The 19280-nt window shown below is 36.5% G+C and overlaps 1 protein-coding gene across 10 annotated transcripts in view; it reads left to right on the forward strand.

The window, feature by feature from the left end:
• Positions 1–19280, forward strand: part of INVS (inversin) — a 156989-nt gene that overhangs the window by 18231 nt on the left and 119478 nt on the right. For 9 of the 10 annotated variants that reach the window (XR_013388165.1, XR_013388166.1, XM_077912688.1 and 6 more), the window contains one exon: positions 910–1076. Coding sequence is in view for 7 of the 10 variants with exons in the window: in XM_077912688.1 (XP_077768814.1) it covers positions 910–1076 (167 nt within the window). In the remaining 3 variants the exon portion in view is untranslated. Of the gene's footprint in view, positions 1–909; positions 1077–2715; positions 2854–19280 lie in introns of those variants that run through there. The other variant, XM_077912686.1, reaches the window with a different exon arrangement.

Below are 19280 nucleotides of genomic sequence, written 5' to 3' on the forward strand. Positions count from 1 at the left end.
GAGTAGAGCCAAGAATAAGCTCTTTTGACTGGAGGGAGCAGGCTTTCTGGGGAATTTTGTATCTGCCCTTTGATGTTTCATTTTGTGGGCTACTTCAACACCCAGACTGTATTTAGGAGACAAAGAAAGAAAGAGGAAGGAAGGCAGGCAGACAGACAGGGAACTCACCATCATGTATTTCCCTGAGTCCCATAGTCCCTAGACAGTTTGCCTTCTTTTCTCCACCTTTCATGTATTTTGCCTTGGGTTTTTAGTTGTAATTAGCAGGAGAATCAGGGTAGTGTGTACTTACTACATATTATCAAAAATGAGAAACCAGTCATAATTCATTTTTGTATCTCTCATAAAAACATACCACAATGGGGGATCCCTAGGTGGCTCAGCAGTTTAGTGCCTGCCTTTGGCCCAGGGCGTGATCCTGGGATCGAGTCCCACATCGGGCTCCCTGCGTGGAGCCTGCTTCTCCCTCTGCCTGTGTCTCTGCCTCTCTCTCTCTCTGTCTCTGTCTCTTATGAATACATAAATAAAATCTTAAAAAAGAATACCACAATGCTTAGTGTATAGTCTACACAAAAGAAAGGAGTGAGGGAGGAAAATAAATAGCTCCTTATCTCACAATATTAATTCAGCAAAACATATAGTAGTTAAGAATATGGCTTTTAGAATCAATTATCAATTTGAATTTTAGCTTCACCTACTTTCAGTGTAATATAAACAGTTTACTTCTCTAAGTCTCGGTTTCCTATAATATGGGGATGATAATATCTATCTCATAGGGTAAGTAAAAATGACATATATTTCATGCTTTTAGCAGAGCTTGACAATAAAGTTAATAAATATAGCTTCCAGTTATATTAGCAATAACAACAGCAATTATCAAATATCACTATCTGTTTCTTACACTCATAGGAAACTCTGCCCTTAAAGACAAAGAAGATCAATTTGGGAGGACACCACTTATGTATTGTGTATTGGCGGACAGACTGGATTGTGCAGATGCTCTCCTGAAGGCAGGAGCAGATGTTAATAAAACTGACCACAGCCAGAGAACTGCCCTCCATCTTGCAGCTCAAAAGGTGAGAAGTTAAATTACGCTGAAGTGTAAACCTTTTGTGAGATATTTATAAGTTGATTAATGGAACAATGCAGTTGACAGCTGATAAAGAAATCACAAGTATGTGACTCTTAGTTTCATATGTTTTCTTTAAAAACAGTATAAACTGCAGAGAATAAAGCATAGATAATCATCAGTGGATCCATTTATTTGTCTAAGTTTCTTGAGCAGTCGAATTCATTTTATGATCTAAGGTTAAGTCAGGGAAAAGGAATCAAAGTTGTATATACAATATGATGAACTATATTACAAATCAATATGTGCATAGGAAAAAAGCAAAGGCCAAAAAGAAACACACTGAGATGTTAATAGGGGTCAGATTTTAAAATTGGTAGTATGTATGAATTTTGGTACTTTTTACTGTTTAAAAATTTTCCCCTGACAAATATTACTTTTACAACAAAAACTTGCAGTCTCTCTTAGAACGTGAGCATTAAGAAGCATAAAAGAAATTTATTTTCTAAATGTATTCCAACTTTTTAAAAATCTAAAACTATATTGCCAGTAAAAAGGATTTCAGGTTTTTTTTAAATAATTTTTAAAAATTTATTTATTAATGAGAGTTAGAGAGGCAGAGACACAGGCAGAGGGAGAAGCAGGCTCCATGCAGGGAGCCCTATGTGGGACTCGATCCCGGGACTCCAGGATCAGGCCCTGGGTTGAAGGTGGCGCTAAACCGCTGAGCCACCAGGGCTGTCCAATTTTGGGGTTTTTAAAGGCATTGTTAAAAGCTGAGATTTTTAGGATTTAATATATCAAAAAATTAAAATGGGAAGCTTCTGAATTTATTTAAGGACTTATTTATCTGAAAATGATTTTTCCCTCTATAAAATGATTATATAAAATATATATTTCCAGGGATCCCTGGGTGGCGCAGCGGTTTGGCGCCTGCCTTTGGCCCAGGGCGCGATCCTGGAGACCCGGGATCGAATCCCACGTCGGGCTCCCGGTGCATGGAGCCTGCTTCTCCCTCGGCCTGTGTCTCTGCCTCTCTCTCTCTCTCTCTCTCTCTGTGACTATCATGAATAAATAAATAAAATCTTAAAAAAATAAAAATAAAAATAAAAATAAAAATAAAATATATATTTCCAGTGCCTGATACTTTCCTTCTTATTATTTTAGACATATATTTTTGGAATAAAAAGCAATAAAAAAATTAGTTAGTTCCTGCAGAAACTATTAGAGTTATTTCCCATTTAAAATGTGAACCAGATATAGCTGATTAATTGAGGGGTTAGAAAAATATCTTTCTCATTAGTTGAATACAGAAAAAGAGACTGACATTAAGATATACTTTTGAATATGCTGGTTACATGCTATGATCAGTTAGGTCTGTCGGGTTATTTCCAAAGTTATTGCTCTTGAATTTGCTTTTCATTATAGTAATTTTTTAAAAATCTCCCTCATTTTGAATTTCAGTTTTAACTACCGCCTAGGTATTTATAACCTTTCACCTAGGCTTGTCAGCTGCTAAAATTATTCACTCAGGAAGGGTAACTCCATTTAACTTGTTATCATAAAAAAGTAAACATTTCAGATTGGAAATAGCCCCAGTATCATGAATTTGATACACTTTAGATTTTTCATTGTGGTTCATTTAGGTTTAAAACCCAACTCCATAAATGTGTAGGCTAGAAGAACCTAACTTCACATCAAGTGGGTCATGTGAAAAAACTGAGGATTTGAGTTGATGAGCCTCCGGTATGTCATCCTTGTAGAGGTATAATGTGACCAAAAAGGTGAGAAAAGGGGTTGATTTATAAGTCTCTTCACAAGATGCAGTGCATTGTTTTCTTTTGCTTTTTGCTTCTCCTTTATTTTTTTACATTGTGATTTTCTACAGCATTAAAGAATAAATAGAACTGTGATTTACGTGTTGCAATTTATATAACTGATTTCATAAATAACACGTTTCATGGTCTTTCAACTATCTGATAATTATGCATTTCCCCCTTTCTCTGTGTTGTGGTTTGTTTTTGCATATTTGCCCAAAGCAGTAATGTATCTTTAGGCTACACTAGCACTAGTATAATTTCCAGAATAAGGGTTGTAGTAAATCTTTAGTACTCTACTCTGTCCAGTTCAAAACCAGGTACTGTGTTTAATTTTGTGCTTTATTCAAGAACACCATTATTTTAAAAACCAGGGATAGTAGAGATCCGACAGGAATAAGATTATGAAGAATCTAGAACTAATTTTCAAAGAATAATTGGAGATATGTCCCGATTAGGGACATATCTATAGCACACCCTGCCTCTGAGCAGACACAAACACAAATTTTCTTTAAACATTTTCACCCTAAACTTCCAGGATTCCTCCATATTACAAAGACCAAACAAGATCTCACAGTGAAAGACCAAACATTTGAGAAAGTAATCTATCAGGAATGAGAGTCTACAGAAACAATAAACCAATTTATTCCCTAAGAAACCTTCAATACTGGCATCATTAGAAACAATGTAAAACAATAATTGATTGAATGCTTAAAGATATAAAAGAAGACGGTAGCTCAGTTAGTTGAGCATCTTCTGACTCTTCATTTCAGCTCCGATTGTGATCTCAGGGTTGTGGGCTTGAGCTCTGTGGTAGGCAGGGAGCCTGCTTGGAATTCTCTCCTTCTGTCTTTCTCCTGCTTGTGCAGGTGCTTGCACTCTCTGTCTCTCAAATAAGTAAATAAATCTTTTTTAAGATGATATAAAAGAAGAAATCAGAAAAATGAGCAATTAGGGATACCTGGATGGCTCAGTCGGTTAAGCATTCAACTCTTGATTTTGGCTCAGGTCGTGATCTCAGTCCAGGTCGTGGGATCGAGCCTTGCATCAGGACCCTGTGGAGTCCACTTAGGAGTCTCTCTCTCCCTCTGTTCCTCCCCTCTAACTCCCTACACTTGGATTCACATGTACATGTATGTGAAAGAAGAAGAAAGGAAGGAAGGAAAGAAGAAAGGAAGGGCATTCATGAGACTTTTAGAACTATGCACAATTCTGACCATGACCCCTTATTTTAGAATAACCCATTGGCCAAAAATATTTATAAAGACTAAACAAAATATATATACATTGTTTAACGGCATTGAGAACAGTCAGCACAAGCAGGATCTAAGAAATTACAATCATTTGGAGAAGAGAAGCATCGGAAATGAGCACCACATTTATCTGGCTGTATCCTTCAGGCATCTTCCAAAGTGGAATGCAAAAGAATACAACCCTAGCAGGAAGTGATGGTTCTAGTAGGCTGAAAAACCACAGGTAGAGTCTGGAATTAGCAGCGGCGGGAATGTGGCAGGGTAAAATCCTGGGAGAAGGGAACTGCAGAGAAGGAACCCAAAAATCTGGGTACAAATTCTTGCAAATCATTAGCAGATTCCTAAACTGTACTTTTGCTGGGTAAGGCTCAAAGAAACCCAGCAGTAAACAACAGCTGGGAGACTAAAGAGCTAAGCAGAAATTGTTTTAAAATTTTCCTATATTTTCTTTCTAACGTAAGTCTTTAATACACAACAAGTGGATTTTTATATGGGGGTCCTTTCTCATTTTAAAACATATGAATAACTAATTTTCCCAGGACAACCAAGCTCATTAATTTTTAGCCATTTTAGTGTTTGCTATATGGCAGTGCCAGGCTTTTGTACTATGTACCTCCCGTGGTTTGATTTTGTTTTGTTTTTAATTATGTTTTTTAAATAAAGTATCCCACATATGAGGGAGCTACTAAGGAAATTTGAAAATGACAGTTGCACCATTAAAGTACATTAGGGAGTTGAATATGGCAACTAAAGTTCATTTGGAAGAGGAAGAAAGAGGAGATGCATAGAAAACTATTACTTTTTAGGCCAATAGAAAGAAGGAGTTCAATCCGAGAGATCTATTGTAGAGATAGAACAGTTCATTCATTAAGTAGTTGCCAAATGTCTACTATGTAGTCATGATGATGCACCTAGAGGAAGTATTAAAAAATGAATCACAAACACTTGCTGTAAAAAAAAAAGTACTGTCCATACTGATCCATATTAAATTTACATTTGTCTTTGTTTAGTGAACCTCTAATATATCACATATCAAATATTCTTTTCAAGTATTTTCTATCTCACTTAATTCAGTTATCTGTGAACTCAGAAGTGTGCTATTTGTGTAATCATCAATATTCATATGTATGTGCATGAATGCATTCATTCAACATATGTTCATACTGTTACTATGTAACAGGTGCTGTGCTAGGGCCTTGGAATACAAAGATGAAAGATATGATTCATGCTCTTAAGTTGCTTACAAAGATCATGGATAAAGATATCAAGTGATAATTAAAGCTGGCCTATCTCCCTTATATATCTAAGTGTTTTATAAAATATCAACAGCCGTGTCATGTAATAGTCATTTATTATGTTTTGGGGGTTTTTTGTGATAGTGAACTAATTATGTTATCTTTCATTAGGTTTATTAGTAGGAAAAACTCTTGTTGCCATAGCATTTTGTTCATGTCTCCATTAGAGGCCTATTAACTTGTATTGTAATTATTGCTTACTTGTCTCTTTCCCACTAGACTGGATCTCCAGGCAAGAACCTTGTTTTATTGGTTTTTGAATCCCCTAGAATCTAACACAGTGTCTGACATGTCTTGGTTGAATGAATGAATATACTTTGGGTTACTTATATAGAAAGTCATTATTAATACAAATGCTTGACATTTTGTTTATTAGAACCATTTATCCAGTTTCAAAATACATATATGGGAAAAACTTATTGAACCATGCTGATTGGCTTAGTTATTTTGACACATATTCACTACTTTAGAAATAAATTGGCATTAGTCCAAGCAGCTAAGAAAATGGTACCCACAAGAATAAAATTAATCTCAATATACTGAACATCTGTACCTAATTTGTTTTTCATATGTACCCTCAGTTTAATCCAAGAAACCAATCAATCAAACCTTTTCTGGGTTTCTCACAAACGATATCTAATTGTTAGAAATGTTTTCCTCCAGGGAATCCACTATTTCTCTGACTTCCACAGATACATTTATTTGTTAATAAGGATAAAAAAGCCTGAGCAATCTTACTAAATGTTAATAGTTATGCATTTTTAATCTTTCAGGAGGTTATTAATTTGGCTTCAAGAAGAGTAAGACTACCCACTTTGAAAAATGATATCATGTTAAATACAGAAACTAAAGAAGCTTCAGACTGTGAATATGTTGTGTGTTTGTTTGTTTTTTAATTCACCATAGAGTTATCCATTCATCTATGGAAACTGAATATTAATTTTTAATTAATATTAGCTTTCAAGATCTGCTATTTCCATGTTAATGACTTAAAAAAATTAAAGAAGAAGAGTAGAGTATGTCTGAAAGTTTTTGGGAAAACTTAATATTAGGTGACAATATTAGGATATTAGATCCCCTTATTTTATACACACTCACACTTATACACAAACACACCAAACAATCCATCCCCCAGCCCCCTAGAACTCTATATTACTGTGTGTATATGTACATACCCATACATATATATACTTATATTTAACTCCTTCCCTACCACCATTAATCATAGATTTCACTTCTCTATATTCCACCCAACTAATGCTATTTGAAGGCAGAGGCTATGTCTTCTTTGATTTATTAGTTCCAGTCTTAAGAGAACTCCTGCCATTTAAAAAAGATTCAGTTCATGTTTGTTTAACAAATACATGAAGGAATCAATCACTAAAAACATAAGATAAATTTATTATGAAAGAATTATTGAAGTATAAATCAGTTGTTATATTTATTCCTTTTCATTCCATCCCACCCCCTTCTAATTTTGTTAGTGGTATTTTACAAGATTCTTTGAGCTTAATCTCCCATCAAATATCACTCTTGTATGTCTCAATTTCTTTATCTATAAAATGGAATAATCTTCTTCCTGCCTGCTTTTTAGGAATGATGCTTCCTTAGATATAAAGCATTTTGCCTGGTAGAGACATATGCTCTCTAAGACTGTAGGCTGTCAATATTATTGCTGTTCATCATACTGCAATATAGGTATAAATTTCAAACTGCTCTTTAGGAATCAGATGTCAGAGATAAAAAGGCCTTCAGGATAGTGAGGTCCAGTTTGTTATTGGATGAAGAAATTTAGTCAATTCTCCTTTCAATTCTCTTCTGTTAATAAATTATTCATCATTCTTTTTGCCTTTGCATAAACCTGAATGTCTTTTGTCTTATTTTTTTAATTTTTAAAAATTTTATTGTTATAGTATAGTTAAGGTACAGTGTAATAATAGTGTTAGGTGTACAATTTAGTGATTCAGCACTTCCATACAACACCTGGTGCTCATCAGGACCAGCATACTCCTTAATCCCCGTCACCTATTTCACCCATCCCCCCACTTTCCTCCCCTCTGGTGACCATCAGTTTGTTCTTTATAGTTAAGAGTCTGTTTCTTGGTTCGCGTCTCTCTATCTTCCCCTCCTTTACTCATTTGTTTTGTTTGTTAAATTCCACATATGAGTGACATCATAATATTTGTCTCTCTCACTGCCTTATTTTGCTTAGCATAATACTCTCTAGTTCCATCCATGTCATTGCAAATGGCAAGATTTCATTCTTTTTTTAGGGCTGAGTAATGTTCCTGTGTGTGTGTGTGTGTATGTGTATACATACCACATCTTCTTTATCCATTCATCAGTTGTTGGACATTTGGATTGTTTCCATAGTTTGGCTATTGTAGATAATGCTGCTGTAAACATCAGGGTGCCAACAAACACATGAAAAGATGCTCAACATCAGTCATCATCAGGAAAATGCAAATCAAAACTACAGTGAGCTATCACCTCACATGGGTAAGAATGGCTAAAATTGGGCAGCCCGGGTGGCTCAGCGATTTAGCGCCACCTTCGGCACCTTGTGGTCCTGGAGACCTGGGATCGAGTCCCACATCAGGCTCCCTGCATGGAATGGAGCCTGCTTCTCCCTCTCCCTGTGTCTGTGCCCCCCCCACCCGTGTCTCTCATGAATAAATAAATAAAATCTTAAAAAAAAAAAAAAAAGAATGGCTAAAATCAACACAAGAAACAACAGGTGTTGGTGAGGATATAGAGAAAGGGGAACTTTCTTACACTATTAGTAGGAATGCAAACTGGTACAATCACTGTAGAAAATAGTATAGAGGTCCCTCAAAAAGTTCAAAATAGAACTACCCTACAGTTCAACAATTGAGCCACCAAGCATTTACCCAAAGAATGCAAAACACTAATTCAAAGGGATATATGCATCCTGATGTTTAAATTATTTTAGAATTATTCATAAGAATAGAGAATATTTTTTAAAAATAGGTACCTAATAGAAGAGATAAAACTGAATATTTTTTTAAATTTTTCTTCTAGACTTACTTTAATGAAATAAGACAGTATAGATGCACTTGAAGTTTTTTTTTTTATCCTCCCAAATCCCATTCCCCTCTTTCTGCCTTCTCAGTCTATCTTAATTTTGGTGGTTTCAATTCCCATGCATATTTTTCTACCTTACCTTTGTATGGATATACCTATAAACAATATTATTTCACATGTTTAAAATCTTTATATAAATGGTATTATACTTTGTGTGTCATTTCCCAACTTGTTTTTTTAACTTAACATTATGTTTTTGAGTTTATTGATTTTGAGGTGTATGTTGAAACATGTAGCTCTCTCCACAAAAGATTACATGAAAAGCTGTTCAACCTCATTACTAATTAGATAAATGCAAATTAAAGCCACATTGAGATACTATACCACCATTTGAATGTCTAAAATGAAAAAATCTGATAAAGCCTATTGATAATGAGGATATGGAACATTTTTAGTGAGGATACAATTTGATCAATCTACTCTAGAAAACAATTGGACTCTAACAAAGCTGAACACACACATACACAGAATCACTTCAATTCACAATCCAATCCCAGTAATACCTAAGAGAAACAAGCCCCTCATTCTACCAAAAGGCATGCATGAGAATGTACATGATAGCTTTATTTATAATAGACATTCTTAACACAAACCACCGAAATCCATGTCAACAGGCAAATGGGTAAATAAACTATGATGTATTCCTACAATGGAATATTACACAATAAAAAATAATGAGCTACTGATACATTGTACCACATGAATAAATTTCAAGACATCATGTTGAGTGAAAGAAGTCACCTATTTATATGAATTTTTAGAAGAGACAAAACTCTATGGTGATTCAAATCAGATTTGGGGTTACCCATGATATAGATATTGACTAAAAAGGGGCATAAAGGAAGGTTTTCAGGGTGCTGGAAATGATCTATATCTTGATTTGTATGCTGATTACATAAAAAATTATCAGTCTGTATACTCAAGATTTATCTACTTTATTGTAGATATATGATGCCTCGATTTAAAAATTATTTTTAAAAAATGGTGAAATGTCCAGAACTTGATGAATATTATTTGTAGGTAGAATAAGGAAGAATGGAATCAAGAATAGTTCCTGACCTAGGCTGAGAAGCACTGGTCACATTTCCTTAGTGTTAAGTTCAGGAGTTCTATGAAAGCCCTGTAAACTTGAGCATGCATCAAAATCACTGAAGGTGCTTAGTAGGTACTGCTAGGCTTCTCTGTGGCTGTAATCACTCATTAGTTCATCTTAAAATAATAAGTGCCCACTCTGCCGCAAACTATGTAGCCCATGGATATCTCAAGAGTAAACAAATGAGGATTTGGCCATTGGTATGCTTCTGAAAGAAGGCACCAAAAGACATCTGTGATGCCCACATTACTTAGAAATGTAGGAAAGTCTGAGTTTATGAAACCCTTATGTTCTGGAGTGTTAACAATCTCTCAAGAAATCTCTGGACCGAGATGAGTGTTTTTAGACAGCTTTCACAGTTTGCCCCATTTAACCTTAACCTTAACTCGGCCACCTTTTCCAGGCAGGCAGAGAGTCCCAGGCTAAAGAATCTTTGCTTCAGTATATTCCAACTTCTGAGGTTTCCAAACAAGCTTCAAGTTTGTCTTCTCTGAGTATTTAGAAACTATCTCTAAATCTGCCCTCTAGTTTTCCAGTTTAGGAACAGATTCTTTTTCTTTTCTTTTCTTTTCTTTTCTTTTCTTTTCTTTTCTTTTCTTTTCTTTCTTTCTTTCTTTCTTTCTTTCTTTCTTTCTTTCTTTCTTTCTCTCTCTCTCTCTTTCTTTCTTTTTTCTTTCCTTCCTTCCTTCCTTCCTTCCTTCCTTCCTTCCTTCCTTCCTTCCCTCCCTCCCTCCCTCCCTCCCTCCCTCCCTCCCTCCCTCCCTCCCTCCCTCCTTCCTTCCTTCCTTCCTTCCTTCCTTCCTTCCTTCCTTCCTTCCTGTAAGCTCCATGCCCAGTGTGAAGGCCAACTTGGGACTCGAACTCACAACCCTGAGATCAAGACCTGAGCTGAGATCAAGAGTTGGGCGCTTAACCAACTGAGCCACCCAGACATCCCTAGAAACTGGTTTCAAATATTTAGGATCATGTATTCAAGAGCACTCCAACTAAATACAGAGTTGATCTGAGAATTGAAATCAAAACCCATCTGTCCTTTAATACTTTCACAATAGTTAATGTATGTATACTACATGGATGAAATTTGCAGTTACAAGGAAAATATGTCAACAAATCTTGATTGAAATCACCACTTTGAATTTTTCTAACAGAATTCTAGTAAAAATTTCATTTAGTTTCATAGCAGCTTTATAGCAGAACAGTCAAATATTATCTATTCTATATAAGTAAACTGAGATATATAGTCTGGTTGACTTCTTCTGGTCACTTTGATACCTATAGAATCAGGAATTCCCTTGTTTTTCTGATTCCCAGCTCAGTGCTCCTGATAATGCTCCATTGAAAAGAAACTTAAGTACTTTTTGGAGGCTTACTTTCCCAGTCTTCTGATTTTTCTGACCTAGAGTCATTCCCAAATCCAGCTTCCCAGTCAAACCCCCAAAGAAGTATCAAAGTATTTCCTTCTCACGGGCAAGATTAAGAATTTAACCCAGAACTTCCACTTCTTCTTTTTCTTTTTTTCTTTTTTTTTTTTTAAGAGAGGGAGGGGGGAGTGGAAGAAGGAGAGAGAGAGAGAGAATTCTAAGCAGGCTCCATGCCCAATGCAGAGCCTGATGCAGGGCTGGATCTCATGACCCAGAGATTGTGACCCGAGCCCAAATCAAAAGTTGAATGCTTAACTGACTGAGCCACCCGGGAGCCCCCAAAGCTTTCACATTTAAGTCCAGTGCTGTGACACCTCTTAAACACAGCAGAGCAGCCTTGCAGATTGTATTTTAAAATCTATGTGGTTTGCTGAATTTTCTTTTGGATATGGTTCCTATTCCCTATGACTATGGCCATTTTCTAATCTTTATCTCTTCATGACCCCCAGTTTTACTAAGTCATGAAAATACAAGCATCTGCTTTCTATGAATAGATTAGAGATCCCCACAAGCTTAGATTCCCATGGAAACCAATCAAAAACTAAAAGCAAAAGAAAGAGTATATATTGAATTTCCCTGAGACCTACAGCTTGTTTTTCATTAGACTCATGCTGATTTCTTTTAAACTCTGGGCACAGGGCCAGCGAATATTTTTACAGCTGATAAAAAGAAACTTCAGATCCATTTACTTTTCATTTATACTTTTTAAAATTAATTTTGTGCTATAACATCAATTCCAATGAAAATTTGAGCATTAATTTGATAATTGCCTTCTTATGCCATAGGATTGTTTTTGTTCATATAATTTTCTTTTTTGTTGTTGTTTTCTTATATTTTACTGTTCAAAAAAGAATGAGAGGGAATCAGGGGGTCTGTTCTTCCTACAGTATGAATATTGTCAGCCCCTAGGTACAGTATTTTCCCTACAACCAATCATAGGGCTCTTTGTACCTCCTTTTGACGGTTGCACTTTTACAAAGCTCAAACAATCATTTACTAATATGATAACAGAAATATAGCCAAGATGCCAAAGTAAGGGGGAATCTAGAAAGCCAGGGAGGTGGTGACTAGGGAGAGCAGAGTGTCCATTTAAATAAGGTAATCAAAATAGCTTTCCTTAAGATAGTGACATTTGAAAGCCTTGAAGGAGGTGAGGAAGTTAGCCCTGTGAGTGGCTGAGAGAACTTTCTTTTGTTCCTGGCACAAGGAACATTTAGAGCAAAGGCCTTGAAACAGGAGCATGCCTGGAATGTTTGAGGAATAACAATGGGACAGGGCTAGCATGGTTATAGCGAGTGAGAAAGGGAGGAGCAGTAGGTGATGAGAATATGGCAGAAATAGTAGCCAGATCTTCCAGGGCTTTTGGCCATTGTCAGGAATATGTCCTTACTCTGAATGAAATGAGGAAGCATTAGAGGATTTGGGGGAAAGGAGTGACATGAGCTAACATATATTTTAATAAAATAATCATTCTGGCCCAGTGAAAAAATTTTTCTGCAGGCTTATTATTATCTATTTCTTTATTCCTTCTTCATATATGCTATCAAGTCTCCTTCCCATCCTGATCCCTTTCACCACATATGCATACAGTTGCCTAAATCCCCCTGAAAGTTAGACACCTAGAATAGAATACAATGCCAGTCTGATAAGCACAGCGTATGCCATGATTTTCATCATTGTCATTTTGGCAACCAAAGGCCATTGATTCCTATTGAAGATTTTTCAAACAAAACTTTTAATTTTGCTTTATGCTTGCTACTGCTTAAACTAAATCTGTATTCATATTGTTGTGGTTTGGGACCTAAATGTAGCTTTTTACTGTATTCATATTTAGTCAGTTCTTTGAACTTCCCAGACTCATGTAGGTAGAATTTACCATTACTTTCCTTGTTCCTCCAGTACCTTGTATACTGAACTACTGTTACATCCCCTATCTCACCAAAAGGTATTTGTTTGTTTACACATTTTATTTTCCCACAATGAGCATCTTAGTAAGAGTATAATAGTCATATTTTTTTATTTCCAGGGCCTAGTACTTAACAAATAATTAATACTTGATTAATTGAATTGGATTCATCATACAACCTGTTGAGGTCCTCTTGGTTCTTGAGTCCATCATTCAGTATAGTTGTCATCTCTCCACCATATGAGTCACCAGAAATTTCATCCTAATCTTTTATATCAAAATAGATCCTGCTTGCAGAAAAGCTTAATCATTGAAACACTATTACTAAAATTAACTTTACCAATTTAAAAGATTGCTGTATTCTTTCCTTATACTTGTCTAAACTGTGTCATCAGTGGTAATTAGGCCCCTTGAAAAATCTTATTCACTCTATCAGAGTCCACTTGTTCACCATTCCAATCTGGATGGAGTAATTCATTCATTCTTTTACCAAATACTTTTTTAGTATTTAATCTGTATCATGTAGCATTATATATCTTGAAATATGTAAATCCAACTTGTGTCTAAATATTTAAAGTCTTTCAAATTCTGAATCATCACAAAGTTAACATTTCACCAACAAAACTACTCATTTTCAAGAAATTTATTGAGTATACTCCATTTATCTCAAACAATTGTAGATTTTAGAAGACATGGTTTGTATCCTTTTAAATTTTTTATTCAAATTCTTTTGGTCTCTGTCATTCATCAGACTGATTCTTTGTAATCCATTTCTTAGAAATTTTGGGCTAAAATATGAATTTGAAGCAATGACTATAAACTTCTAACCAAGTGTGTAACTGGTCATTTCAAAGTTATGCAGACTGTAAACTAATACAATCTGTGTGAGTTTGTGTATGTATATGTACATGTGCACACAGGTGCATGCTTTAAATTGTTATCTCATTGAATGGTAATGTGTATACACATTACACAGCATTAAATGTACCGGGAAGATTTACATTGAATAATCTAAGAGCAGAGAACACCTTCTATCTGTAAATCAAAATGTAGAAGCACTAGGAAAGGATTAATAAATATGACTACATCGAAATAAAAAAGACTTTTCCTTCCTAGAAAACATCATAAGCGAAGAAAAAGAAGAAAGACAAACTGGGAAACAATATTTGCAAGTTATGTCACTAATGGAGGGTTAATATCCCTAATATATAATATGGAGGAGAAAAAAGACCAATGATTCTATAAAAAATGAGCAAGAGATATAAATAGATAGTTGATAAGAAACGGAATGTGAGTGGCCCTTAAATATCTGGAAATATGCTCCACATTATTCATCATAAGAGAAATTCAAGCTAAAATTGCAATGAGATGTTTTTCATGTGTTCAGTTGACAAAAGTAAAAAAAAGTTTGACAGAGTGCTCTGATAGCAAAACTGTTGCTGGAGGGAATGAAAAATAGTACAACCCCTGTGAAGGGAAACTCAACAATATCCAACAAAAGTAACCAGAATATGTATTTCCATTAGACCCAACATTACCACTTCTAGAAGTGTACACTGGCAAAAACAAGAAGTGATGTATGCTTAAGGCTATTTAATTGCAGCATTGTTTGTAATAGAGAAAGCATGAAGGGAAAGGTCCTGTTAGGGGACTGGTTGACTAAAAGAAGTGTGTCCACACAATGTTGTACTATGTAACTATAGAAAGTAATGAGAAATATTTTTATATAATATTTTTTATAATAAATTTATTTTTTATTGGTGTTCAATTTACCAACATACAGAATAACACCCAGTGCTCATCTCGTCAAGTGCCCCCATCAGTGCCCATCACCCATTCACCCCCACCCCCCGCCCTCCTCCCCTTCCACCACCCCTAGTTCGTTTCCCAGAGTTAGGAGTATTTATGTTCTGTCTCCCTTTCTGATATTTCCCACACATTTCTTCTCCCTTCCCTTATATTCCCTTTCACTGTTATTTATATTCCCCAAATGAATGAGAACATACAATGTTTGTCCTTCTCCGATTGACTTACTTCACTCAGCATAATACCCTCCAGTTCCATTCACGTTGAAGCAAATGGTGGGTATTTGTCGTTTCTAATGGCTGAGGAATATTCCATTGCCACATCTTCTTTATTCATTCATCTTTCGATGGACACTGAGGCTCCTTCCACAGTTTGGCTATTGTGGACATTGCTGCTATAAACATCGGGGTGCAGGTGTCTCGGCGTTTCATTGCATCTGAATCTTTGGGGTAAATCCCCAACAGTGCAATTGCTTGGTTGTAGGCAGGTCTATTTTTAACTCTTTGAGGAAACTCCACACAGTTTTCCAGAGTGGCTGCACCAGTTCACATTCCCACCAACAGTGTAAGAGGGTTCCCTTTTCTCCACATCCTCTCCAACATTTGTGGCTTCCTGCCTTGTTAATGTTCCCCATTCTTACTGGTGTGAGGTGGTATCTCATTGTGGTTTTGATTTACATTTCCCTGATGGCAAGTGATGCAGAGCATTTTCTCATGTGCATGTTGGCCATGTCTATGTCTTCCTCTGTGAGATTTCTCTTCATGTCTTTTGCCCATTTCATGATTGGATTGTTTGTTTCTTTGGTGTTGAGTTTAAGAAGTTCTTTATAGATCTTGGAAACTAGCCCTTTATCTGATAGGTCATTTGCAAATATCTTCTCCCATTCTGTAGGTTGTCTTTGAGTTTTGTTGACTGTATCCTTTGCTGTGCAAAAGCTTCTTATCTTGATGAAGTCCCAATAGTTCATTTTTGCTTTTGTTTCTTTTGCCCTCGTGGATGTATCTTGCAAGAAGTTACTGTGGCAGATTTCAGGTTGTACTACAAAGCTGTGGTCATCAAGACAGTGTGGTACTGGCACAAAAACAGACACATAGATCAATGGAGCAGAATAGAGAACCCAGAAGTGGACCCTCAACTTTATGGCCAACTAATATTCGATAAAGGAGGAAAGACTATCCATTAGAAGAAAGACAGTCTCTTCAATAAATGGTGCTGGGAAAATTGGACATCCACATGCAGAAGAATGAAACTAGACCACTCTCTTTCACCATACACAAAGATAAACTCAAAATGGATGAAAGATCTAAATGTGAGACAAGATTCCATCAAAATCCTAGAGGAGAACACAGGCAACACCCTTTTTGAAATCAGCCACAGTAACTTCTTTATATAATATTTTTAAATGACTTCCCAGAGTGAAAAGTATAGACTATTATCCACGATCCATCAGAAGTGGAACTTGTCATGCAATTGACAGGGGATAAACCAGACTTGGAGTGGTATGGCTGAGGACATCCCTGGGTTGGGCAGAAAATGAAAGTCCACCCAGAAATCACGGGCCATATCCCAGCTAAGGGCAACTGAGAGTACAAAACATGCTGAGTTGTGGTGATGAGGAAATTAGTAGGTAATCTGTCAGTGAGACCTCAGCCCCCAAGATGAAAGAACAGGTAAGCCATGACAGGACACCATTCCTTGGGAGAATCTCAAAGAACAAGGCTGGAAGAAATTTGGATACTAAGCAGGGTTTGTTCCTTTTTTAAGGTTTTATTTATATATTTGAGAGAGATTGAGCAATCAAGAGATTGAGAAGCTTTAGAAGCAGATTCCTTGCTGAGCAGGGAGTTCCCCTGGGGGCTTGCCACACAGCTCAACGTAGAGCTGGATCCCAGGCTCCATCCCAGGACCCTGGGATCATGACCTGAGGCAAAGGCAGACACTTAACCAGCTGAGCCACCCAAACGCCCACAGGCAGGTTTTTAAGTTAGCATTTAAAGAACATAATTGGAGTGCCAGTGCCTAAGACCATCATACTGTTGAGTGGATAGATGAATAGATAGATAGATAGATAGATAGGCACCAATTTGCTAGACCTTATGGTACAAGATTGAAACTAGATTATAGGAGCAAGACAGAAAACTGAGTTGCTCTATCTGGATCACAACATTAAGGCTGATTTAACCCTCGCCGATCTCACTAATGAGCTAGACTTAAATCTTTCCTTAATTAGGATCAAGATATGTCCCAAAGCCGACGGAAGGATAGCATGCAGACCACAATATCTAGAAGCAGAAAAAAAACAATGCCCTTATCTTGTTTATCATTTTTTAAAAGATTTTATTTATTTGAGAGAGAGAACATGAGCTGGGGGCAAGGGGCAAGAGGGAGAAAGAGAAGCAGACTCCCTGTTGAGTGGGGAGCTTGAGGCAAGGCTCAACCCCAGGACCCTGAGATCATGACCTGAGCCAAAGTTGCATGCTTAACTGACTGAGCCACCCAGGAGTTCCTCTTATTTACTTTTTAAAAAAGAGAAACCTTCCTAGAAGTCCTGTGGCAGACTTTCCTTCCATCTCTTTGTCTCCCACATCTAACACTCTTGGCAAAAATGAAACCACCATGATTGTTCATATCAGTCAAAACCACTTGATTTGGTGAGGGCCCAGCCTTCTCTGAAGGACATAACCACTTAAAGGAAGATCAACAAATAACAAGGTTATGTTAGCCCAGAAGTGGATGGGCATAGATGATAAATAAGCATTCTATAATGTTGGCCATGGTGTCCTTTGGACAATTATAGAGCTTCGTGGCAACAAATAACAAGGTTCTGTTAGCCCAGAAGTAGATGAGCATAGATGATAGATAAGCATTCTATAATGTTGGCCATGGTGTCCTTTGGACAATTAAAGAGCTTCGTGGACTTAATTACTACCTAAACAATGACTATAAGCTACCTCCTGTGGCACTGCCTTTAGCTTGAGGCTATGAAAAAGTCAGATATACCAACTCTGTTTACAATGGGAGTGGCCTAACACTTAGCCTACCTCACAGTCCTTCCTATTTTTAGCATATATGGACATCTCCTTCCTAAATAAGAGAAGGGTCAAATCAGTTAGCTTTGTCAGTAACAAATATGGGCACAACATAGCATGTTACCCCACCCTTCTTCATCCGGCAAGCTTAATTGAGAAGTATGTTTGCAAAGAGCACTGGTTTGAAAATAAAAAAAATTCATTTAGTCAACAAATACTTATTTATTGAGTACCTACTAATCATAAGGTACTGTTCTGTACTGTTTGGCATATAAAATGAACAAAATGAAACAAAAATCCCTGCCTCCAAGCTTACATTTTGTTGGTAGAAAAGAAACCAACAAATGAAAAAGATTATAAAATATATATAATATTATATACAGTCAGATGAGGATACCTGCAACGGAAAAAATAAGGTAGGTGAAAAAAATAGGGAGCCAAGGGGTTGCATGTTATAAATAGAGTGATCCGGATAAATCTCCCAGAAGTAACATGAAGTGAACATTTAACATTTAAGTGACCCAAAGGCAGTGAAAGAACAAACCCCTCAGGGAGACAGAATGCCAAGTATAAAGACCCTGAGATGGGAGCATACATGATATTTATAAGAAACAGTCAACAGGAAGACCCTTGTAACTCTAGGGAGAGGATAAGGTCAGAGATCGTGTAGGACCCACAGGATATTGAAGGATTCAGCTCTGTGCACAAGAGGAAAAGGTGATTGAAGGGTTTAAGCACAGAAAAGGCAATCTAGCTTATAGTTTGAGAGGCTTATTTAACTGAGTAGTCTGTCAAAAGGATGATAGCAGGAGGAGGATGACTAATTAGGAAGCTGAGAGATGATGTTGGCTTGGACCAGAGTAGTAGTTATGGAAGAGGTAAGAAGAGTCCAGGTTCAAATGTATTTTGAACTTACTGTTGGAGTTTTGAAAGGAGGAGGAGCCAATGGACTATACACTAGGTTTTAAGCCTCCTAGCTTCTTTTTTTTTTTTTTAAGATTTCTTCTTTCTTTCTTTCTTTCTTTCTTTCTTTCTTTCTTTCTTTCTTTCTTTCTTTCTTTCTTTCTTTCTTTCATCTTTCTTTCTTTCTTTCTTTCCATGAGAGACACAGAGAGAGAGGCAGAGACAAAGGCAGAGAGAAGCAGGCTCCCGATCTCAGAACCCCGGGGTCATGACCTGAGCCAAAGGCAGATGCTCAACCACTGAGCCACCAGGGTGTCCCTGACTTCCTATCTTTTTAAATGTTTTATTAGAGAGAACTTCTCTCCCTCACATTTGAAGGAAATCCCAGATATTAAATCATTACACCAATATTTATTTCTTAAAAAAAAAAAAAAAAAAAAGACAAAAACAAACAGGACTCTTGAAGCACCTGGCTGGCTCAGTCAGTGAAGCTTGCAACTCTCGATCTCTGGTTTGTTAAGTTCACATCCCACATTGGATGTGGAGATTACTTAAAGATAAAATCTTTTTTTTTTTTTTTTTA

Source organism: Canis aureus, chromosome 10 (assembly GCF_053574225.1).
Source record: "Canis aureus isolate CA01 chromosome 10, VMU_Caureus_v.1.0, whole genome shotgun sequence".
Classification (NCBI taxonomy): domain Eukaryota; kingdom Metazoa; phylum Chordata; class Mammalia; order Carnivora; family Canidae; genus Canis; species Canis aureus.